The following is a 25935-nucleotide window of genomic DNA, read 5'->3' on the forward strand; positions in this document are numbered from 1 at the left end:
CTATGGCTGCTCCTTTGCTTCTCTGGATTTTCAGCTTTTAACCCAATATCTGATTCCTGGTTTTATTTGGTAAGAGTAATTAGGATCAAGCTTCAGAAATATACCTATATTTTATGATCTAATTTTAGTAATGCTTAGAAAAACCAAAGGCAATTATGTGTTTGTATACAAATTTACTCAAAAATGAATCAGGTAGCATTAGACTTACAAAAGAATCAGAAATGGGATTTAGGATGAAAGTGAAGATGGAAAGGAAATTTCAAAATTCAATCTTGGAACTCAATACATTTATTTTGTTTCACCTTTTTTAAAAATTTTGCAGTGAGTTTCTAGATCCTTGGTTCAAAACATCTCTTGAATAATTGGAACTACAGGTGCATACCACTGTGCAAGCTCAAATTCCTCTATTATTGAGTGGAATGATTAGCCAGAGATAGTAAAAGAATTTTGGCTACTGTCCCCTTGAGAGGAAAACACAGTTCTTTAAGCATCCTATGAAATATCTTTTTAATTGTGCACATAATTAAGCAAAACCAGAGACAGTGTAGTTATCTGATTACCTGAGTCTCACATCATATACCTCATTCCGAAATTCAGAAACGATTATCTGTGGCCGAGAGGTCCCTGGTGGATAAAATTTTTTCATCAATGACTGAAGCACTCTCTCATCAGCATGGTTATGGCAACAATAGGCTTGCAGAAGTCCTTTCAAGCAAGATTCAATGGCCAAAGCAAGCTCCGGATCCCGCAGATGAATGCAAGCACCTAAAAGTTACACACACACACACACACACACACACACACACACACACACACACACACACACACACACATACACCAAAAAAAAAATTATAAGATTCATAAATATTTAAGCAATAGTTCTGCAGAGAGATCAGTCCCTAGAAGAACGTGATTAAAATGTTTCTGAAGCCCTAAGTAGAAACAAATGAACATTAGCACAAACTTTGAAATCACACTGTTTAAATCAAGTAACAAATGAGAAGGAAGACACTTCATAAGGAGCATACGGATCTGAGAGGGATGCCGCTTCTGTTTTGTCTCTGTATTACACTGTCATGTCAACAGACTGATAATCAATTAACATTCTTACCCCCAGTTATCTTTCTCTTCTCAGTTTGTTTTAAAAGAACAAAAGGAAAGGCAGACATTTAAAGGATTTTCTCATTATGTTGAAGAATGTGAGCCAGGGGTGGTGGCACATGCCTGTAATCCCAGGACTCAGGAGGCAGAGACAGGGAGAGCAGGATTAAGAGCTTAGGACAAGATACATAAGACTGCTGTTATCCCACACCACTGCCCAAACCGCTTGGTGTGATTCAAGCTTATACATAACCAGACAGCTAGTTTAAATAGACTACTTCCTCGAACTAAGAACTCAAGTTAATGATGTTCTCAATAACAGTGGCAAATACCTAAAGGGCCGATAGGTTTATGAGTAAACTGTCTCCGTCTGTAAGCATCATCGATTGCTTCCAGAAGAGCTGGAACATGAGGACCAAATCTTTTTAGTCGATCAGTTTTACTATCTTTCAGTTCTTTCAATTGTCTCTGATTATAGTTCAGTGTATGCCTCACATCTAAATCTTCTCTCCTAAAATACAAAAGCAGAGAAAGGAAAGACATTATGTGCTAAGTTATACAGAAATATTAGGGCCTTTTCCATATATTTCCATGTTAACCAATAACCCTACTATGCTAAAAATGTGATTTTTTAAAATTTACAAATAACTGAGTTACCAGACAAAAATAGTCAGCAGTCCTCAAAACACACATTAAAAATGATGCAACAGGAATGGAATGAGAATCCCAGATTGTCAAAATGTACGAGTAAAGTGTTAGAAAAAGAAGTTTAATACATCTTCATCAGTTCACGATGGTGGCATAGGTCTTTAATCCCAGCACTCAGGAGGCAGTGGATCTGTGAGATAGAGGTCAAGCTGGGCTGCACTGAGCTTTCCATGCCATTCAGGATTACTTAGTGAGACCCCGACTCAAAAAAGATGAAGTCAAAAGGCTCTTTACTCCTATCATAGAAAAAGCTATTTTCTCTTCACACTAACAGCAAAACTACATAATATTCCAGTAAGTGGAAGGTGTGAACTCACTTAATTCGGACATGTTCTTGTTTGTCCTTCTCTATAGCTTGCTCAAACTGTGCAGCCTCCTGATTGACGGCACTTTCCTGGTCCTGTAAGGCCTGGACTTTCTCTTTCAACCAACATATCCTTCTCTGCCTTTCCAAGCGCTCTGGTTCCAAAGACTGATCAGTGCTAAGGAGAATAACAAAACAAAAGCACAAAAATAGGTTAAATAAAATCTAACATTTAAAAGGCATAACCACTGTAAAGAACTTTCATTAACACCAACATAGAAGATGCACCACTCCCAGTGCGTAATCATTACACAGTGAGGTGACTATGGAAATGCCACGTAACTGGACTACCTTTTCTTCAGCTCTTCAATTCTTTTACAAAGCTGTTCATCATCTTTCTTTAATGCTTTATATTCATTTAAGGAGCGGTTATACAAAACCTAACAAAAAATTAAATATATATTAGTAACATGTAGAAATACATACACACTCCATCCAAGCACACCCATGACCATTTGAAACAACAGTTTGTTTTGTTTTGTTTTTTGAGACAGGGTTTCTCTGTTTAGCCCTGGCTGTCCTGGAACTCACTCTGTAGACCAGGCTGGCCTCAAACTCACAGAGTTCCACCTGCCTCTGCCTCCAGAGTGCTGGGATTAAAGGCATACACCATGATCGCCCAGTTGAAACAACATTTTTTAAAGAGTGAACACATTTTTATTTTGATCCAGATAGGAAGACGTTACTTTAAAAAATAGTTAACAGACAAGAAAAACAGTCATTATGCTCAGCAGTGTTTTTTGATATTCTAAGTTAATAGATTCCCCCACCTCAGCATCATTAAAGGCTCTTGTCCTTGCGATGACATCTGTCTTCAATGCCATACATTCTGGTGCTCGTGCATTTGTCTCTTCACTAATTTTTTCTAGTTTATCTTGAATATCTTTGTACTTTTTTTCTGCATCATTAAGTCTGACCTTTAAGAAAAAAAATCACTCTAGTTATTTTTCTTCAATAACAAGAAAAACAAAAATTATATGGACTGGTCACATTCCAACAAAATTAATTTTAAGACATCAGGTAAGGGCTAAGTGAGATGGCCCAACAGGTAGTGCACCCACTGCCAATCCTGACAACCGAAGTTCAACCTGAGAACCAGCATGCTGAAGAGAACTGACTTTTTCCCCCCTTTAGTTTTTTGAGACAGGGTTTCTCTGCGTCCTGGATCTTGCTCTGTAGACCAGGCTGGCCTCAAACTCAGAGAGATCTACCTGGCTCTACCTCCCAAGTGTTGGGATTAAAGGCGTGTGCCACCGCCGCCCAGCAAGAACTGACTCTCTTAAGCTGTTTGACCTCTTGGCATGACCCAAGGCATCTATCTATGGATGCCACAGCTTACATATGTGCGTGCACGTGTACACACACGCACATACACACACACACACACACACACACACACACACACACACACACAAAACAAGTAAATAAATGAGATGAAGCCTTTGAAGTTAAAAGGAAAGATATTAGGCATTCAAACAGTTACATAAAAATACTAATTTTGATCCATTTAATTACCCAATAGATGATATCCTCTGAGTATACAAACAATGTCTTTAAATGAAAAAAATTAAAAAAAGATACAATGTAACAGAGAACACACAAAAACTGGATACTAGGTAGAATATATCTAGGTATAATTATGAAAACATAGAAAAAGAAACTATAGGTATGCCAGGAAACATCAGGATGGTTCAAAGAGAAAGAAGCATTTGTGCTGGCAACAGAAAAGGTAATTAATTAAAGTGTGCCTGGACATAGGCATGCACTACCATTGCCTGGCTAAAAATGGTTTCCAAGCTAACAAAAATTTAAAGTTTGTATAATATACTAATTCTTCAGAGAATGTATCAAATGTCAGTCTACAAACAATAATAAAGTCGTGTCAAAAGTGCTGCATAAAAAATGGTAGGAATGGGACTGGACAGATGGCTCAGCAGTTTAGGAACACTTGCTACTCTTACAGAGGGCCCAGGTTTAATTTCCAACAGAAACACGGCAGCTCAAACCTTCTGTAACTTCAGTTCAAGGGGATCCAACAACTTCTTAGGCATCTATGGGCACCAAGCATGTATGTAGGAAAAACACTCATACAAATAAATTTAAAAATTAAAAAGATGAATGGTAGGAAGGATATAACTATAACTGTAAGATAGTCCTTACCCTCCAAAAGTTTATAATTTACTACAGAAATACCAAAGTGCTTACACAGAAGAAAGCCCTACAGCTTTCTTCATAACAACTACTTTTGAAAAAGAGGTGAGCATCTATTACTCAAATTGGGTTTCATTATTAGACTGGGAAATACCTCTGAAGGAAAGTTCTTAAAAATTTCCTCTACAACAAGCTGAGAAATAAGGCTAAGAGGATAAACATATTTGGAGAAAAAAAAAATAGACTATTATGTCAGAAACAAAATTTGAGTTGAGAGTGGTTGCTGTGAAATAATCCTTTTGTACACTGTGAAGATTTGTTACTCGGATTGGTTTAATAAAAAGCTGATTGGCCACTAGCCAGGCAGGAAGTATAGGCAGGACAACCAAACTAAGGATGCTGGGGTGAAGAAGGCAGAGTCAGAGGGTCGCTAGCCAGACACAGAATGAGCTGGACACACAAAATGGAACAGAGGTAAAAGCCTCAGGGGCAGCACATAGAACAGAAATGGGTTACGTTGTAAGAGCTAGTTAGTAATAAGGCTGAGCTATCAGCCGAGCATTTGTAATTAATATAAGCCTCTGTGAGGGTACTTGGAACTGGTGCCAGGAAAGAAAACTCCACCTACAAGTGGTGGCAAGGGTTGAACTTCCATTTATTACCTGAAGAGGGAGTGAGAAACCTTGCCCAGAGATCACAAAGCAAATACACTATTCGCTTCCATAGATGGATTAACAACAGAAGCCTTAAAAGTAAAGACATCTGTTGTCTTAAAGACAGACAAGAAGCAGTAAGCTGGGGAAGATCACATCCTAAACTATCACTATGCTTGGGGGCAGAAATTCCTTAAGCAAAGGAGAATAAAATACTAAGACATAAGTAATCCACAATGACACACGGAGTAGGATGAGGAAGACCATCTTATAAAGCACTGCTTCTTAAAGTGAACTGTACCCATGTGATAGCATGCAATGGAATGACGAAAAATGAAAGGAAAATCAAATTCATAAAGAATTCAAGGTGTTCCTGGAGTACTTGCCCATGCTGTATCATGCACCTTCACTACATGCAGCCTTGGTTGTGAACACAGTATGAGTATGAACACTCTGCACTATATATACACCATTATGTCACATAACAATCACAAACCTGCCTAAAACACACCTCTGCTCAGGTCTGAGAGTTTTATGTTATGAACTGCACTATTTTTATTATATAGATAAAGTTAGAGTAACATAATGGTTTAATTAAGGAGAATAAGGACTTTTAGTATTTTCCTACCATCATTCCATAGCTTGTATCAAATTATTCTATCTCTGGATTATTACTGTGTTAGGATGTTTTTGCTTTTAAAAACTGCTCTGAGTTTCTAACTCCAGTTTCATAAAAACAAAAGAACATCAAAACATTACTTAAACCCGGCATGGTGGCACAAACCTTTAATCCTAGCACTCAGGAGACAGAGGCAGGAGGATTTCTAAGGGCAGCCTGATCTACAGAGCGAGTTCCAGGATAGCCAGGGATACACAGAGAAATCCTCCTGTTTCCAAAAGCAAAATAATGCTTAAAAAATTCTTCCTTGAGATTAAAATAGAATTTCCAACTATTTCTGAAATTAGCCTAAAAGCCTTCTGTTACTTGGTACTCATAGTGTACTTTGTACTACGTATTTATATAAAGTGGCATTCTCAACACTGATGATTATAAAACTAAAACATCAGCTCTGAAAAAGACATTAAAGACATTGTATGTCACACAGTATCAAATACTGAGCTAAAGATTTAATTCTTTTTTTGTTTTTTTAAAGATTTATTTATTTATTATGTATACAGTGTTTTGCCTGCATATATGGCTGCAGGCCAGAAGAGGGCACCAGATCTTGTTCCAGATGGTTGTGAGCCATCATGTGGGTGCTGGGAATTGAACTCAGGACCTTTGGAAGAGCAGCCAGTGCTCCTAACCTCTGAGCCATCTCTCCAGCCCAAAATGTTAGCATTTCTTTTTTTTTTTTTTTTTTTTTTTTTGGTTTTTTGAGACAGGGTTTCTCTGTATAGCTTTGTGCCTTTTCCTGGAACTCACTTGGTAGCCCGCCTCGAACTCACAGCGATCCGCCTGGCTCTGCCTCCCGAGTGCTGGGATTAAAGGTGTGCGCCACCACCGCCCAGCTTTAATTCTTTATGTTAAAAAAAATGTACACCCATCTTATTAGTATATAAATTTGCATTAGTCTTTAAAGTAAAATTATATGTTCACCAAAGAATTATGTTAAAATAAATTCCTTTGTCAGGCAGTGATGGTGCATACCTTTAATCCCAGCCCTCAGGAGGCAGAGACAAGAGGATCTCTGAGTTTAAGGCCAGTTTGGTCTAGTTCTAGGACAGCCCTACAGAGAGACACCCTGTCTCAAAAGACAAACTGAAATTCCTTTATGATTTAGTGTCAGTAACTGTTTGATTTACAAACATATTTATGTACCTACATGCAGGTGATAAAGGGGTGGGAGTGGAGAGGTTTTAAGAAGCTCTCCCTATAAAGATCCACCTTGAGCATGACAATGCAGGAAGCTCTATGGAGCAGCTGCACAGCCTGTGAATATACTAAAACCACTGAACTACACTTGACCAGACCTAACAAGTTATCTAATACAAACGCTACCAATAGGAAATATAGAGTCTAGATCATGAGTCACAGGACCCTGAAGTTTCTCTAGGCAGTTCTCACTTCTAATTTCTTCGGTTTACTAATACTTAACTTGAAGGTGAATCTACCTGACAGTTATTTCGGGACCTCCCTATTTCTCAAGGGTTCTATGTTTCAATTCCTTAACAAAGTCCTATTGTCCACATGCATGAGAAGTCAGGAGCCAAGTCTCAGACAGGATTATTACAGACAAATACAATTCTGTTTCAAACAGTTGCAGCTGCTACACAGTCTTTGGAAAAGTACAGATCTGGTTCAAGTTTAACAGATTTAAGTACGGATAATACACAGGTGGTTTGTGGGTCAAAACCAGCACCAGCAATCTCATGACCTAACTAACTACATCCTTGTAAGAAGAGCCCCTAAGTACCTGCTGTTCTTCCATCTTCCTGTCAAGTTTGGCAGCACGTTCTTCACCAATTTTGATGTTATCTCGAATAGCATTCAATTGTTTTTCAATTTCATTGACCTGAAATACAATCATATACAAAATTATTACAAAGAACAGTCACAAAGTCTGTGAAAGTGACAAATTAATATAGATGAATAAAGTGAAAATTACCACTGCCCAAGCCATTTCATGTTTCAAATACTCTAAATTAGTCTTCATTGTACTTAAACCAGCAATATTTTGAAAACGTTCCTCTTTCTCCAAACATTGGCGTTTTAGTTCAGTAAGTCGCTTAAAAGAAAAACAGATATTTTTACAAACAACAGAAGGAAACATTTTGTGAATATGTTATTTAAAACAAGGCCTAAAATGGTACTACACAACAGCTTGTTAGAAAATGACTTCATTAAAGTAAAAGACTTTAGTGACAAGTTATTCTAATTATTCTTATCAATAAAAATTCAGGAGCCAGGTATCGGAGTAAGAGCACAAAAGATCAGAGAAGCAGAGAAGCCACCAGTCCTCCCTACCAGCTCCATTCTTTCCTCCAAAAAGGCCAACATCTCAATTCGCTCTGCCTTACTACTTCCTGTCCTATCTATCTAGTCCTCCAAAACCTCTGTGGTTAATTTTGCTCAGCTAGTGGATAGCAACGCCCTCTGACTCCAAACAAGTTTTATTTGTCAGAACATGATCAAAATACCACATAATACTTTAGTCTTTTGGTACAGTGGTGCTAAGTACAATAATTTTGCTAAGCTATGCACTATAAAAATGATCAAATATTACAAGCAAAGGATTATAGGTTCAAGACCACACAAGTCTTCAAGCTTCCTTTTCATTTCCCGCTTAATTTCCTATCTAAATATCCCTATCTCTTAATTCCCCTAATCTTCAGACAAAGCATAACAAGTACCCAAAAACTACTCAAGATACCGGAAAGAGAAGGAATTGATTCCCCCAAAGCAAACAAGTCCTAATTCTCTTTTAAGAGGAAATGAAACAAATACAAAAGATCATGTCATTAGAATAAGTTATTACAGGGCTCCCAGACCTCATGTTCTTTACACCTGTGTGGACAGTCCCCTTCAGTCATTTTCTGTATTCAACCAAGCCCCACTGTAATCTTACTTTGATTCCCTATCCAATCCAAGTTATCTTCCCTTTGCTAAAATTCTTTCAATCTATTGCCAAATCCTTCCAACTGACTACTTTCCCTGCCTCCTTGATTCTCCTCCCTGCCTCTGCCTTCAGAGCCTATACCAGTCAGCAGATGGAAACACTCAACAATTCTCAACATTCTTACTACAAACCTAAAGTAGCTATCTGCAGGGACTGCTGCAGAAGAGAGGAGGTGGCAGCCTAGTTATCTAAAAGGTCGTCTCCGACCCTACAGTTTCATTTCTCCTTTCTCACCAAGTTTCAAGAAAACTATCTGTATCTGCTCCATTTCCTAACTCCTGTTTTTCTCACTACTGAAACCTGCCCCTGCCAAAAACATCCGTGAGACTCTGCAACTTAACAGAGAGAAAAGTTCTGTCAATTTTTACGTCTCTCAGCCATGACCACTTCCTTCTCAAATCTCTCTTCCCTTGTCTTATATGGCTCCCGTGACCTCTTCTCATAGTTCAGGCTTGGGTCTGCCTTTCCTGCTCTCCTAGTGATCTACATAAAATATTTTACATATTTGGACTCAAAATGTTATCAAGATCCGATTTTATGCCTACACTTCTAATTCATATAACCAACTTCCTATTTGATAACCCTATTAAGACAACATAAAAGCCACTCAAAATTTTGTTTAAAACAGAATGAAACAGGGCATGACTGGTAGAAGTTATTTAAAAACTGAAGATTCAAGTAATTTGCCAGGTGGCCAAAACATTAACATATGACTTGACAGCAGCTAACAAGCCACTGGCTGTTTAAAAAAATGTTAATATCTTGCTGATATGATGAGACATCTACTATAAACGCATACTATGTCTAACATCACCTTGCAGTTTGTACCCAACAAAATAAATGTTATATTAACATTTTAAACTACTTATAGTGAGAATCGATGATACCTTGTACAACCAATTAGTTATACAAGGGATATGAAATATAAGATACAGCCTTATCTTCTCGTTTAGTCTAACAGAGGAAAAAGACATACATATCCCTTGTTACAAAACAAAATTACAGCTATTAAATGCCTAATTATAGAAATTAATTTAGTGGGTAGCTGTTCCAGCTTTGACCTTGAAGCACTGCCTCAGTGAGGCAGCCAGTAACTGCCAAGCCTACCACCTATGACCTACCCCTGGGGCGTGGCCGAGATGGGAGCCCTTAAGACCTGAGATTCATCCCTGCTGGCCCTCGTGGTTTCTCATGATCCTGGATGCTGGATGGCGGACCAAGTCAGAGTTCTCCAGAGAACCCCACTGGACTGCACCTCACCTGTTCTGGATCCTGTAACCAACCCCTTTACTGGCTGTAAGTTACCCCAAAATAAACCTCCCTTTAACTACGTGGAGTTGCCTTGTTAAATCCCCACATTAATTAAATGTCATATAATTCAGTGTGCTAGAAAAAAAGGCCACTTGTTTAAAGAAGACAGATTTATTATACACAGGAATATAATTTTGATACTTTTACCTTAAGTAATCTAGGAGCTGAGCTCATCTCAAAAAGATTTACAGTATTTACAAACCTCTTCTCCTTGATTTATCTGCTCCTTTGTTCGTTCTTTTGTTTCCATAATATATGAATAATCTTCCTTCATCTGCTCAAGCTGGGTTGCTTTCATGAAGAACTACATCAACAAAAAGAAAAATACACTTAGGAGTTTGTAGGCTTTTCTGTGCAAAAAAAAAAAAAAGGGAGGAGGGAGGGGCAATTTTAGCTCCCAAAACTTTTAAACCAATTATATAAAAGGCATTAAAAACGTAAGCACATATATATAAACACAGGGAACAAACCTTATTTTACATTAAAATTACTGAACATGCTATATCCATATCTACACAGTCAACTGCAAAAGCTCTTAATACCCCATGAAAGAAATAACTCTAAGCATGAAAATAATACAACTTGGAAATTTAAAAAATTCCTTCATTTTTCACAAATTCTATTTTCAAAGTAAAAATGGCATTGCATTCCTATCTTTGATCTTAATGCATCTAAAATTTCTAAACTAGGAAGAATCAAAACTCATTCAGAAGACTACATACTAAGTTTTAGAAGTAATGAAATAATTCCTTAGCTTTAAAGTTTTAAATGGTTTAAAGTTTGTATTAGGTAATATGTGGCCAATTGTTCATTCCACTGGATTTTCTTGAAGGTTATTTGAAAAAATAATAATGTATTCTCTTAAGATGAAAAAAAAATGAAGAACTACCAAAAATTGTACTTACAGCTTACTTGGCAATGTTTAAATCTACTTTACAATATTACTTTAAGTGGGTGATTCTGAAGGGGAAAAAAAAATCTCAGTACCCATTATCTGAGTAAGTTTCTATGTATCTGAAAGCATGACCTTAGGTTTATACTTAGTTTATTCTCTTACTTTGTATTTGTCGCCCTCATTTTTGGACTGTAAGAACTGCTTGCTCATCTCTTGTGTTAAAACAGAAACTGGATTGTCCACCTGAAACAAATTTTTTTTAAAGGGCATTAAAAAGTATTTTATTTTAATGCTGTAAAAGATTCAGGGTGCTTATTACTTAATAACAACTATGGTACTACAAACAAAGCAATTTATGATGCTACAAATACTCACAGGTTAATTATACACGACTACTATAACAAAGAAACTAAACTTTTCATTTTTAATATTAAAACAACAACTATTAAATTTTTAAGTAAAACGGCATTTTTAAAAATACCCCCTTTAAGTAAATGCTGGTGCTTTTTATTGCTTTAAAAAGTGCTTACAGTTCAGTGTGGTGGTGTTCACCTTTAACTCCAGCACTTGGGAGGGAAGGCAGACAGAAGGATCTCAGACAGCCTGATCTACATAGCGAGTTCCAGGCCAGCCAGAGCTACACAGTGAGTCCTTACTTCAAAGGGAAAGAAGAAAGAGAGGAAGGGAGCAAGAAATATGTTTCACAACACTTCCCTAGACCTTAATTATATCTGCCTTCTTGAAAATAAGACCTGGTAATATTGTCAGACACTTGGCCACCAACCTCAGATTAGCAGCACCACCAAAGTTTGTATCGTTGATTAGTTATGAAATGGGCCTGTGATTCTCTATACAGCACGGAAATTTCATACCATTATTAAAATACATTTTAACAAGATATTCTTGACTATGCTAAAAAATCAATACAACTAAATAAAAATGGAGCACACATACTCTTACCAATTTATCATGAAGCCATCTTATTTACTTATACACATGCCACAGGCAAAAAAAAAAAAAAAAATCACACCAATAAAATGATACTTTCATTAATTAATCTGAAAAACAAATTTAGCAATTACCTGGATGTTAAAATGATCAAGAATTGCAATCAGTTCTTCTTTCTTAGTAGAAACCACGGTGCCTGGTTATAAAAATACAAAGACCAGACTCCTCATGAAATACAGGGGAAATGTACAATTATCTATAAAATGCAAATAGTAAGCAGCTATTGTCAGGCCAACAACAACAACAACAAAATACCAGTAAATTCTTGTAGTTTCAGGGTAACACGTAAGTCATTACACAAATAGAGAGTAAGAAAAACTCCACAAGTGGTAACAGTGCATGTGTCTTCCTTCCTATGGGTGCCAGTCAGTATCTTCCCAATAACTGCACACTTAGCTCCTCCTTCACGCCCTTTCCTACCTCTGCCAGCTCTAAGCTGTAGAAATCAAGGGGAAGAAAGGAAGCCTACAGCTGAAAACAAAATGACACAGTTTACTTCAAATTAATTCTGTTGAACATGGCGTTGACTTTACGTTCTATTGCAACAACTAAGTGTAATATACACATGTACCTATATATACGAGTATGTGTGTGTGTGTCTCTACCTGTACAACCAAGCAGGTTACAAAGTGAGGTTTCAAGAGACTAGGAGGATATCACAGGGACAATCACAAGAACTTTCAACTATTGACTAATATTTTATAAGAACTGAGAAAAATCAACAAACCTTTTTCACTTTTTAGTTTGTAAGATCGACTTCCGTCCACACTAATGTGTTGCTGTACAACTATCGAGTCACCGTACACATTTGCCCTGAAGGCATCATCTCCTCTGTTCCTTAATGTTATTGAGATGTCTGCTGAGCTGAAACAATGAGGTTAACCTGAGTTACATAACGGCACAATACAACACGTTAGATTACAATTTTCAAATCCCCTAAGCAATCTGCTTAATGTGTTAGAAGATTAACTAAGGGTCATAGTCTATCACATAATGTTAAAGACACTGTGTCAGACAGAAAAATAAAGCTGAGAAGCTTCATCAAAAATTGACTATTGTATGCATAACACTAATATCGTTATTTGTAGAAAACATTGAAGTTTTATTTCAAGTTACATTTTCTCTTTTTTTTTTTTTTTTTTTTTTTTTGGTTTTTCGAGACAGGGTTTCTCTGTGTAGCTTTGCGCCTTTCCTGGGACTCACTTGGTAGCCCAGGCTGGCCTCGAACTCACAGAGATCCGCCTGGCTCTGCCTCCCGAGTGCTGGGATTAAAGGCGTGCGCCACCACCGCCCGGCCCTCAAGTTACATTTTATAGTTTAGCACAAGCATCATATATAATTGGCATTATACTTCCTGACAACTGTGAATTACATAATCAGAGATCACACTAACAAAAGGGGTTTTTTACCATCTGAGACAAGGTCTCAGCATGTAACCCTTGGCTGGCCCGCAACCTGCTATAAAGGCTGCTATTGCTATTCCCCTTTGAAACCTCCGTAAAATCCAGCTGTACAGCATTTTCTTAATTAATTAGCGAATGATGGGAAAGGGCCCAGGAAATTGTGGGTGGTACCATTCCTAAACTGGTAGTAATGGGTTCTGTAAGAAAGCAGCTGATTAAGTTATGATTAAGTACTTCCACAATGTAGTCCTTCATTGAAGAAGTCAGGGCAGGAACTCAAACAGGACAGGAACCTAGAGACAAGAGCTGATGCAGAGGCCATGCAGGCGTGCTGCTTACTAGCTTGCTCCTCATTTTTAAGTTGCACTAAATGTGTTTTGCACTGATATGGCTATGAGCCTATAGGGGCCAGAGAGTAGAATTTGGTGTTCTGAATGAGAATGACTCCCAAACTCATGTCTGAACACTTGGTCCCCAGTTTGAGGAACTGTCTGGGAAGGATTACAGAGTATGGCCGTGTTGGAGGAAGTGTGTCACTGAAGAAAGCACTGAGGTGTTAAATGATTTGTGTGGTTCCTGGTGCTATCTCGGCCTCCTATCTGGGGATCAAGATGTGAGGAGCTCTCAGCTCTTGCTGCCACCATGCCTTTGCTCGACCATTATGCTCCACCCTCTGAAACCACAGCCACTAAATGTTTTCTTTTATAAGTTGCCTTGTCATGGTGGGTTTTTTGTTCATTTGGTTTTTGGTTTTTTGAGACAGGATTTCTCTGTGTAGCTCTGGTTGTCCTGGAACTCACTTTGCAGACCAGGCCTTGACCTCAAAGAGATTTGCCTGTGTCTGTGATTTGCCTGTGTCTGTCTCCCGAGTGCTGGGATTAAAGACATGTACCACCACCTGACAGTCATGGTGTTTTATCCCAGCAGTAAAGAATAACTAAGACGTGTGTGTGCACGTGTGTATAAAAAGATATACATTAAAATCAATCTTATCTGCCATTAAAATAAAAGTTGGCAGAAAAACATGTTGGTAAAAAGACATATTTGTAATTGACACATAAAAGCAGGCAGTGTTTCCTGATTCATGTGAGCATCTGATAAAATACTAATGCCTTCTCATATAAAACTATTTTAATAAAATGAAATTATTGACAAATCCACAAGACATTTACAGGAAATGCAGGAAAATATTCAAGATGAGCTTCTCTGTACACCACAGATGTGACAGGAGATATACCTCAGCATTTGCTGTATTTACACCCCCATCCTCCTCTTCGCAAGATGGACTTATCCACCTATCAGTCTACATCTCCATCTCCAAAAACTAGGCTAAATAGATGCAAGTCTGCATCGAACCACGAGACTCTTACAATTCAAGTTCAGGAAAATAAGCCTACACTTCAGTTAAGACTCCACTAATGTGAATTACAGAGTTTGGTTAAAGACATCTTAGTGACCCCTAATCAACAGTAAGGGAAGCTGGGTGAGAAATATAGAAGAAACACTGTATCATCTTTGTAACACTTCTGTAAATCTAAAATAAAGTTTTCTTAATTCCAATTTCCACATGACCAAGTCAAGAAATGATGGTTCATTAGAGCTATAGTTTGGAGGATTCAACAGCAAAACCAGTCTGTGAGATGATGAGGCCTGCAGAGAGAAGCAGGAGCTCTAGGCAAATGAGCCTAACTGATGACAAAAGGCCACAGACCCCCAGTCACTGACTGAATCAGAGAGACAAAACTCACTTCTTCACACACACACACACACACACACACAAGTATTAGTAACTCTGCACACATGGAGTCTGAGTAGCCAAGACTCTAAGAGGAGGAATAAGAAACAGAACACAAACTCCACAGGTGAAAGTCACATACTCCATTACCACAAATGACAGGGAAGGAAGCTCGCACACAGTGAAACAGAACCAACCAAGAGAAGGGACTGGCTGACTGGCGGTGGTGGCGCACCTTTAATCCTGGCACTCAGAAGGCAGAGACAGGCAGATCTCTGAGTTCGAGGCCAGCCTGGTCAACAAAGTGAGTTCCAGGAGAGCCAGAGCTACACAGAAAAACCCTGTCTCAAAAACAAACAAGCAAGGACAGGAAAGGTGGCAGAGGAGAACCAAAGAAGGAACTACAAAGACACACACAAAGAAACAGCCAGACAAAAAGGAAACTGTGTCTGAAACAACCATGAGTACTTCTAAATTAATGGCCCAACTGTTTCATTACTCCTAGCTATCTACTTCTCAAGGACTGCTCTACCTGCCTGCCCAGGTAATACACCAGTATCTTGGAATAGAGCGGTGGTTCTCAACCTTCCTAACACTGGAACGCTTTAACACCATACAATTATTTTCATTGATACTTCATAACTGTAATTTTGCTACTGTCACGAATTGTAAAGATCTATGTTTTCCAATGGTCTTAGGTGACCTCTGTGAAAGGGTTGCTCGACCCCCAAAGTGGTCTCAACCCACAGGTTGAGAACTGATATAATAAAAGTTCAATTAAAAATTTTAATGTACCATGCTCTTACACTTTCAATATCAATTACTTTTTTCACTTACCCGCCACTACAAAAGGAAAAAAGCAAAACTAAAACTAGAAAAAAAATTAAGTTTTATTAGTTAAAGTACAAAACCCTAAGCAGAACTCCAATGCTTTAGAACAGCCATTCTAACTACATAGAGTCATAAAACTGTATAGAATTTGTGACTGAGTGTTTGACTGGCTTCCTTCACTAGCCATGCAATGTTTTATGTCTCATTAAATACTCCAACCTCTCCCCCCAATTTGGGAAGTACTGGGACCCAAGCATAAATTTCTGAGACATGTCTTGACTATAGCTGAAAAACTAATCGCTTACACAATAGCTGATTTTCAAGGATAATTGCCTTAAAAGGGAATATGTATATATCTTAAAGCACTAAAGCGGAGGTAATAACAGCAAATGATAATTTGTTTTGGGAGACCAAGTCTTAACTACACAGCCCTAGCTGGCCTGGAATCACCACCAGTCCAGGCTGGTTTGGAAATACAGCAAACATCACCTCTTTTGTCTCCCCAGTGCCAAGATTACAGGTATGGGGCCACAATGTAGCTTTAGTAACCTTTCTTTAAATAGAGCTAAAAGAAGAGCCTCTAACACCAAGTAGCTGGGCAGAACTGTTGGCACATGGTCTCTGTGAATTTGAGGCTTGCCTGGGCTACACAGCAATTCTAGCCAGCCAGGGCTACAGAGTGAGACCCTGTCTCAAAAACAAACAACCTCACGAAGAGTTCTCCTTGTCTTCCTCCCCCTCTGAAACATTTAGTACCCATAAAACTGTCTTTGCTTTTTAATGACTCTTATTTCTGCAGAATGGGCTGCTCCACTGAGGATTTTAAGTCTACCTTACTATATCTATAGCTGAAATCTATACACTTGTCCCGTAATAGCCTGGTTCATCAATCTGGCATGATCTTGAGGTTGTCCAAAAGACAACATGTTTAGAGAAGAAGGCCAAGTGAAATATTTGTTGGGACAGAATTCCAGTAAGATAAGTAAAAACAAAAACTATACTAGAAAACTGTCTTCAAATAGTTCTTTTCTAAGCCAAGTATGAGAAATGACTTCCTGTGTAACTTTTCTTCTCTTGTATCAACTGGGAATCCTGGATTAAGATTAAGATTTCTAAGTTCCTCAGTAATATGCAAGAAACTAGCATTCTTCATTTGTATCATATTCCTCCTCTACTTTTTTTTCCTCCTCTACTTTTAAGTATTAAAATAAAGAGAAAAATGGAGAGAACACCAAACAGAAAAAAATCTGTCTCATGTTCTGTCATGTATTAGTATCAACTATCCAAGTTTTCAACAGACAGAATCAACATCTACACACTGTAAGAGAATGTAACAAAGTTGGGCATTATTAGGAGAAACTAAGACCCCTGTAGAGGGTATCTTGGGCAGTGTCAAAAACAAGAGGAACTGGGAGTGTTGCTAAGCGGACAGTCCTTGCCTAACAGAAGGTAAGCAAAGGAAGGAAGAGCAGGAAGAGGGAGGACAGCCCCAACCTGACTCCCCCCAAAAAGGGCTGTTAGCGGGCAAAGGGCTCCAACATCAATGATCTAAAATTAGACAAATGATATAGTTATTTATATGAAAGCAATGTCTGACAGAGATATGAATGTAGCCAGACACAACTGAACATATCTACAATTCCAGCACTGGGACAGCAGAGATAAAAGGATAGAAGTTCAAGACCAGCCTCTGCTACATAACAAGTTAAAGGACAGCCTATGCTACAAAGTATCCTGTTTCAATAAAAAAATTTAAAAAAAAAGAATGAATGTTAAACCACCAAGCAGTATTATGACTGTTCATCAAGGGTCCAGACAGTAGACTTGTGACTGTGGTCCTAAAATCCCATTCACTGAATAAGAGACACAGAGCCAGAGATAGGACACTTTTCTAGAAGTCACAGAAAGCCTAAAGAAATTCTCAGCAGAACAAGTTGGCCATCACTGACTTTGCTCTCATCCCTACCACGGTAGTATGACTGCTGATACTAAGTTTAGGCCAAAACCCACAAAGGTATATTTATAAATATTTGTTTAAAAAATATATAAATTTGCCACTGCCATTTTTCCATACAAGTAACAAGTTTAAGCGGGCAGTGCACAGTACCGGTAACACAGGCTATCTGCCTAGATAATAACAGAAGTGGAAGGCCATGTTGGCCACAAGGCAGGACAAAGGCCTACCGTATGAAACCTCTCCTTGGAGAGCCCCGCTCTCCAGGGCTCTAAAGCATGCTTCGTACTAGAGAGTAAGAGCTCGGCGCACAACACTTACTTCTGTCCAGCTTTCACAAAACCTTTCAAAGAGGATCCTCTGTTAGTAGCAACTGCTTTTCCACCAAGACCAACTATGAGAGCGGTGAGCACAGCACTCTTTCCACCTAAAGAAACACAGTGAAAACTCATAAAGAGGAAATGCTGACTTGATAACGTTATTCAAAAAGATGCTGAATTTGTCCCAACCTGAAGTGAACTGTTACAAATTCAACTATCATTCTCTTCCAGTGCTAAGGTGGTAAATCAAAGTTTCACATCAAGGACTACCTCACTATCACCAGTAGGAAAAACTCGACATTTCCGTTACCAAATCTGTACCCACAATAAGGAAGGAGGAAATGGCCACTACCCTTTCAACCGGAAACTCAGTCTATCATCTTGGTGCATCAACTGCCAATTGCATTTACATATGTAATTAATTTTCATAATTTGCCATTACATTCTAACTTAATTATGGCTAGTCCTTTCATCATAAATCTTTAGGCACAGAAACTTTAAAATAGCTCTCAAATGGAAGAAATTCCACATGGGAAGGCATGCTGTCTCACTATATGATGCATCCTGGAATCAGCACGTCTTCACTGAACATATTAAATAGAAAAAAAAGGAAAATCATATATTTGTAATTTAATATTTTGACAATTTTTAATTTAATATTTTTAAATTTTAGTATTTGGCCTTTAATTTTAATATTCATTTTTCTAGTTCTTTTATGTTTAATTTTTGAAGTATAACTCTTTTTACTCTAAAAGATATAAAACATCAAAAACTCCACTTTGAAAATCTCTAAGGAATTCAGATACAGTAACCATTTTCTGAATTTCATCATCCACCAATCAATGAAATACAACAGTTCGTTATCTTCTACAACATACCACCAAATTAGCCAACAGAAATTAATGATTATCTTGATTTAGTTCCTGGAATGCCTTTCAAGTTCTTACTCTTTTTTCTTTACTACCAGGTATAATGCTTTAGTTAATTCACCTTTATTAAGTTTTATAAAAGAAACCATTCAAATTTCTCACATCTTGAGAATCCATGATTCTTTCCTTACTTCTTGTACTTTGCACCCTCCCTGTACAATGATCCTTTTCTCCGTTCATTTTCCTGCTTCCCTGAATGACAGACAGAGGCAGCAACAATAAAGAAAGGGACTATGGAGCTACACAGATCTAACTTCCTTGCCTAGTACTGTCACTAGGTGGTAGACTGTACACTATCTCAGTCACCCAGCACCTGGCTTGTCTACCATCAACTGATACAATGGAGCTAGTCTGTCATAACAATCTTGCCCATGTCAATCCATCACTCAAAATTTTTTAACTGACTACCCATTGTCAACTGAATAAAACTCTAAAACCTTTATCAAGCCTTTAAGACCCTCAACAATACTATATACAATATAACTCTCCATCATACTCTGCCCTTTCCCACCATGTTCCATATGATACAACATAAGCCCATTCTCCATATACATCTTCTCTCCTCTCAACATCTGAGAATGAGCCAACTGTGCCTAGAATATCTCAGCTTCTTGCCAAAATGAGTCTTAAGAAATCTCTAAATTTCATCCAAGTACCAGCAAAAATACAATCTCATAAAAACCACTGATCACAACAATGGATTGTCAGTTCCATTTTTTGGATTTCTAAGACACTTCATCTGTGCCCTATCTAGTGTTTACACCAGGTTGCTGTGGTGCCTTTATACTGAGGAGATAGGAGTCTCCTTGGGCCCAGCAGTTTGAGGCAAGTCTGAACAAAATAACTGAGATTCTATCTTAAGAACATGGAAAGAAGAAAGAAGAAAAAAAAAGGAAGCAGAAAGGAATGATGTATGGACCTATGGAAGGAGAAAGAAAGAGATGGCATAGTGGTTAAGAGCACTTGCTGCTCTTAGACAGGACCTAGGTTCAGTTCCCAACACCTGGCTCACAACCATCTGTAACTGCAGTTCCAGGGGCTTCAAAGCCATCTTCTGACCTCGGAGGGCAATGCATGCATATGGTCAACATACATGCATGCAGGCAAACATTCATACACATAAAAATAAATAAATCTAAAAGACAACAGAAAAGGAAGGAAATGTTTATACCTACTAAATAACATATCTGAAATTAATTCAGTATTTCCTTGAAGTATAAACTGAGAAAGTATTGGGAAGCCACAAAGTTTAGACCCAAATATTTATCAGCATTAATAGTCACCTATTTCAAAAAGCTCATGCACTCTCATCACAAATTAGAGTTTAAAGAGGGCAAAGGCACTTACTTCCATTATTGCCAACAACGAAGTTGACATTAGAACCAAATTTAAAAGGTCCAAGCATTGAATGGCACATGAAGTTTCTTAGCTGAATGCTCTCAATTATTCCAACTTCTGCTGCAGTCTATTAACAACAAAGAAATTGAGGATAAAAAAAAAATCAATCTCTCTAATCCAATGATTACAAATACCCAAGCATCTGACAGACTAGTAGTATTTATCAATGAAAAGCTGTATCAAGTGAGCAACAATAACTTTAATGAGAATCAGTAAATAAAATGGAATTTTAGGTTATCAGTAATTCTACACACTATCTGCCCAAGGTTTGACCATGGAATTCATTCTCTGCCATGGCACTCCATTTTCATAATAAAGAACTCAAAGAGCATTGTACAGATGCCTTTCTTCTGACAGTCTGTCTCAGGCACTTACAAGAGTCAAATGACTTTTAGCAATGTAGAAAGAATATAGGATTTGCTCAGGAGTGGTGCTGCACAACTTTAATCCCAGCACTGAGGAGGCAGAGGCAGTCAATCTCTGTGAGTTCAAGGCCAGCCTGGTCTACAAAGCAAGTTCCAGGACAGTCAGGGCTATATAAAGAAACCCTGTCTCTAGAGGAAAAAGTAGGATTCCCAAATCTGTAAGCAGAAAAAGCTCCCATATTATAAATAAACGTCAGGATTAATATTATTAAATGGTTTAATCAGTATTTGGCCAATAGTACTCACCTGCACCCCATAGATTAAGTACCAGAATAAACCAACCAGATTTTTGTCAGTCCTAACATTTTAGAGACCATTTTAATGTGATCAGCAATTTTAATGGATTCTTTAGAAACTCCATCTTAATTCTAGCCACACACCTTATTAAAAAGCAGAAAATATTTACATCATTGTACAAGTAGATTATCAGGTATTATGATTCAAGAATTTCTACAAATTTTTACTTTTTGGTAACTGAAGAGTCACATGCAATTATTAAGAAATGAGACCCTATGTACTCTTCACCCAGCTTCACCAATTCAAACATTTTAATAAAGCATGATATCTCAGGTAAGACACCGACACTGACAGTCTAGATACACTGTGTTACCCTCACAAGCAATCCCTTATGTTGGAAGGATCATAATCACCATCACATTCCTTTCAACCCACATCAACCATTTGTCCACTAATCTGTTCTTTATTTCTGTAAATGTTATTCCAAGAATGTCAAATAAATGGACTTAGGCAAAACATAATCTTTGGAGACTGGCTTTTTCACTCAGCTTAATTGTCTGCTTTTGACTCTGTCACAGCTAAGCAGTATTTCATGGAATGGATGTACCACAGGATACTCAGCAAATCACATGTGGACTTATTTTGAATTTAACTTGTTGTGACTAAAGCTACTAAAAATATACTATGCTTTGTACTAAAATAAATCTTCATTTCTTGGGAACAAATGCTAGGTTATATTGCAATTTTATATTGTTTTTCACAGAAACAATCTGTGTAGCTTTTGCGCCTTTCCTGGAGCTCACTCTGTAGCCCAGGCTGGCCTTGAACTCACAGAGATCTGCCTGCCTCTGCCTCCCAAGTGCTGGGATTAAAGGCGTGTGCCACCACCGCCTGGCCAATTCAAAGCATTCTTACCATCTGGTGATATCACTATTTTGTACTTGATAATTCTGATGAGTATACAATGATATCTCAGATATAAATGTGAAGGACAATTGTATCTCCTTATTCTTTTAAAGTTCTTAGGGGGTCAAGTCAGTAACCGTGGCCTCTATTCTATTCACGACATTGGTAATTTATGTCTTGTTTCCCTATTGGTCTTACTACAGGTTTGTTCATTTTATTTAAAGATTTAGTTATTTGTCCTGTTATTTTCTTTAAGTTTTCTAATTATTAATAACTTCAAAATCCGAAGCTATTTTTACCCAGCTCTTTAAAATGCTTATGCTTTCTCCAGACTACAAATTATGACCGGGCTACAAATTATTATTAAATATGATATACAAAATGGCCATGAGAAACAAACCAATTGAAATGCATTATTTTGGAATTCTGTGCTTACCAAAGTAGAGGTTCCATTAGTGAAAGATATTGTACATTCATCCTCATCTCCGTCTTTATCAAAATCTTCCAGTTCTTCTTGTCTTGGCCTTTTAGCATTTTCAGGAGAGCAGAAATTTTCTTCCTTTCTTTTGGCCATCAGATCTGAACAAATATTTACAGTAACATAATATAAGCCAATGATAGCATATAAAAACTATTCAATAAACAATGAACAAAATAAATCACAGAAAACTCCTTTAATTTTAAGGAAAAAGAACCTTCAAAAAGAAAGGCACCCCTACTGATGCTGTTAGTCCCTCAAGACCTGAGCTAGACCTCTAGTTTCCAGACAGGTAAGAAAATAATTTTACAGTGTCTTAAAGAACAAAGCCACCATCACCAGGATCGTACATATCAGCTGATTTTTACCTCATAATTATTCATGGCTATAAATCGTTAAGAGCCTAGCTGAATATCTTCTTCCCAAACACACTAAAGAGAAAAATATTTTATTGGTAAAATGGTGTCTTCTGGTTTCCTATTAGTAGACAGGACACACTCCCTCCTGAAACTATTACAACATTCAACTTTTATAACTTATAAAGTAATATTAATCAAATAAGCTAATTTTTACATTATTTCCCAAAGGGACACATTTTGAAGCAGAGATACCTCACACTAGTAGTTTCCCTGTTCCCTAGATAGTGCATTTCAATTGTCATAAACCAAGTATTAAAAAACACACTAGACACTGCCCTTGCTAAAGTCATGAACTGTAAAAAAAACAAAGTTAGAGCAGTGGGGACATACATAAGATGATTTGTAGACTTGATGTTCAGCACGCAGTCCAAAGATCAGAAAGCAGTGTCTATATACCTTGGGAACTGCACAAATATCCCCAGTCCTGGGCTGCATGTCAGAACATGTAAGACCCTTAGTAAGATTTCAGGCGACACAAAAGCAGTTTTATACAATCTGAGAACTGGTAAATCACACTTCTAAAGGACTTGGACTCTGTGCCACTCTGACATCATGTATCTTTAATAAAAGACTTATTAGCATCCAAAGGACATTTAACCTAAACTAATACCTTTCCAAGGAATATTATCATTAATCACAACTGTATCATATTAGCATCTTTATCTGAAATAGTTTAATTTTTTGGTTTTTTTTGTTTTGTTTTTTCAGGACAGGGTTTCTCCATGTAACAGTTTTAACTGTCCTGCAACTCTCTTTGTAGACCAGGCTGACCTTGAACTCACTGAGATCCGCCTGCCTCTCCCTCTCAAGTGCTGGGATTAAAGACATGTGCCACTACTGTCTGGCACAAATAGTTTACTATTTATCTCAAATCTCTTATAGAAGCCAAAACTTCAAAACCAAATACTTTTTTTTCTAATCACTTAACCACAAGAATCAATTTATGGTGGTTTTAGCTTGTGGCTAATTTAAATTCCCCAAATACCACCAGGTCATTATTTCCCGGCAACACTTTCTGTCTCCTCCACTCTCTATTCCTTTACCAATTATTTAGTAATAATTTATAAATTACTAGAGAAAGAGAGGCATTGTTTTTATTAATGATTAATAGACGATCTGACAGAAAGCACTCAGAAATAGCCTGGTTGACTTTAGTACTTCATCATTAGAAAGCAGTTTGGCAAATAAAACTGGGGTGAGGCAGGTACACGAGGCTAAGTGTGATGAACTCACAATGTATACTAGTCTACACTACACAAAAGATACTACACTCAATACTTCATAATGAAGCTGCTTTTTATTTGCTGGGTATAGCCTGGGATTTGGAGTCTGCTAGGTTGCCAAGGCAACTTGCATCTGAGAGATACAGAAGGATCCTCCTAACTTTTAAACAGGAATCATTTTGAGATTTAAAGATGACAGACTTTCAAAAAACATGTATGAATGTCCTGAGTGTGAGATATAGGCAATAAATAGTAAAAACATTATTACTAACAAGATAAAAGGTACAACAGATACAAGAAAGGGAAAGGTTCTTCTGAGAGCTTGAGTATACTGAAAGAGCAGGATAGTTCATTTTACTTCATTATCAACAATTTTTAAAATTTTGGTTGTTTTGATTTGTTTGTGTGTTTGTTTAAAACAAGGCCTAGCGATATAGCCCAGGCTGTCCTGGAACTTAATTGCTGGGATTATAGGTGTGTGCCACAGCCTTTAAAAAAAAAAAAAAATTACAGAATAGTATCACCTCTTCTCTTTTACGAAGTAAAATTTCAAAGCAGGAACAGTGAAGAACACCCAAAAGAAAGTAAGTTTAAAAGAAAAATCAGTAACTAAGGGCTTAATGCAGCATATAGATACATAGGAAATTTTAATGGGATCCTACAAGTTTTAGCAGGATTATAAAATTTTGACTCTTGAGCTTTTATATATAACTCATACTTCCAATTAATGCTAAAGCAGAGATTAAAAGCAGTGTCCAGCATAACAGAATTAGACTTACTTAATTCTATAACTATTAGAACTAAACATTTTTAAGTAAACATAAATACCACTACTCTGAGGCAGAAGTGACGGATTCAGATATCTGCTCTGAACTGTGTTTACCACATCCCTAATTGTACTCTTCCCATCTACAAAACACATTCACTCTACATTAAACAATCTTAATGTATTGAATTAATTTAGCACAGTGTTTGGAATATATTACAAAATCAAATGAGGCTAACTAGATAATACAGTAAAACATTTTAAGTCCAAACACCAACAAATCCAAGACCAGCAGAAACTCGGAAGCCCTCTACTTTTGGTATTCCAGATAATACAATTTGAAAACTCAAATTTGAGTTGAAACCATATCATAATCTGGGATACACTAATAATGCCAAAGCAGACAGTTTCTAATAAAATTCTAAACAAAAACTAGAGCAGGATCAGGGATGAATGGGTGGTGGTCAAACCAAACAGTTAAAAAGACTTAAGTCCAATTGAGTAGAATTAACATTTGTTGAGTAACCTATGGTTAGTCCTAGATTGAACTATATACTTTCATCTCCTTATCATATAAAGCATGCCCTTATTGTACAACATGGGAAACTGAGGCTCGAATGTAAGACTTCAACTTATGTAACGCTAACTTCGTCACTAGATGCAGACAGACGCTGGCAGTGCAGATCCCAATGCAGGTTTCCCAAATGAAAGTCAAACCGCTATGTCCAGGTTCCTACGGGCATACACTGAGTTTAGCCAACACTTGCATCACACTCAGTTACTGACAATTCGTTGTCTTCTTGTGTGCCTCTCAAAACATGAGAAAAAGAATTCTATCCTAAAGTGTTCCTCTAAATGTTCCTTCGGGCTTGCTTCATGAAGTTTCATTTTCTCACTTAATGCTATCCAACACGATAAACAGACAGTAGATCTGTCAAAAGGAAAGGATGATGCGTTTGTCTGGTTTGCAAACACTTGAGTTTGAAGGGCTCCAAGGGTAGGCTCTGAGATACTCTGCAACAGAAACCAATCTACAAGTGGAGGAAAGAAAATTACAGCAAGTAGTTTGAATCTGGTGACCAAGAAAAGCATGCAGATTG

General features: G+C 37.5%; 1 protein-coding gene across 2 annotated transcripts in view; it reads right to left on the reverse strand.

Moving 5' to 3' along the window:
- Smc6 (structural maintenance of chromosomes 6) overlaps positions 1 to 25935 on the reverse strand; it is a 59841-nt gene that overhangs the window by 31656 nt on the left and 2250 nt on the right. For both annotated transcript variants that reach the window (XR_008220130.1, XM_052745887.1), the window contains exons 2-15: positions 22386 to 22528; positions 20331 to 20448; positions 18056 to 18161; positions 12539 to 12675; positions 11886 to 11947; positions 10966 to 11046; positions 10111 to 10212; positions 7587 to 7706; positions 7395 to 7493; positions 2944 to 3090; positions 2465 to 2553; positions 2127 to 2291; positions 1434 to 1612; positions 561 to 765 (exon numbers count right to left, since the gene is read on the reverse strand). Coding sequence is in view for 1 of the 2 variants with exons in the window: in XM_052745887.1 (XP_052601847.1) it covers positions 561 to 765; positions 1434 to 1612; positions 2127 to 2291; positions 2465 to 2553; positions 2944 to 3090; positions 7395 to 7493; positions 7587 to 7706; positions 10111 to 10212; positions 10966 to 11046; positions 11886 to 11947; positions 12539 to 12675; positions 18056 to 18161; positions 20331 to 20448; positions 22386 to 22523 (1748 nt within the window). In the remaining variant the exon portion in view is untranslated. The remainder of the gene's footprint in view (positions 1 to 560; positions 766 to 1433; positions 1613 to 2126; positions 2292 to 2464; positions 2554 to 2943; positions 3091 to 7394; positions 7494 to 7586; positions 7707 to 10110; positions 10213 to 10965; positions 11047 to 11885; positions 11948 to 12538; positions 12676 to 18055; positions 18162 to 20330; positions 20449 to 22385; positions 22529 to 25935) is intronic.

Source organism: Peromyscus californicus, unplaced genomic scaffold (assembly GCF_007827085.1).
Source record: "Peromyscus californicus insignis strain IS unplaced genomic scaffold, ASM782708v3 Scaffold_1__1_contigs__length_55948999, whole genome shotgun sequence".
In the NCBI taxonomy this organism is placed as follows: Eukaryota; Metazoa; Chordata; class Mammalia; order Rodentia; family Cricetidae; genus Peromyscus; species Peromyscus californicus.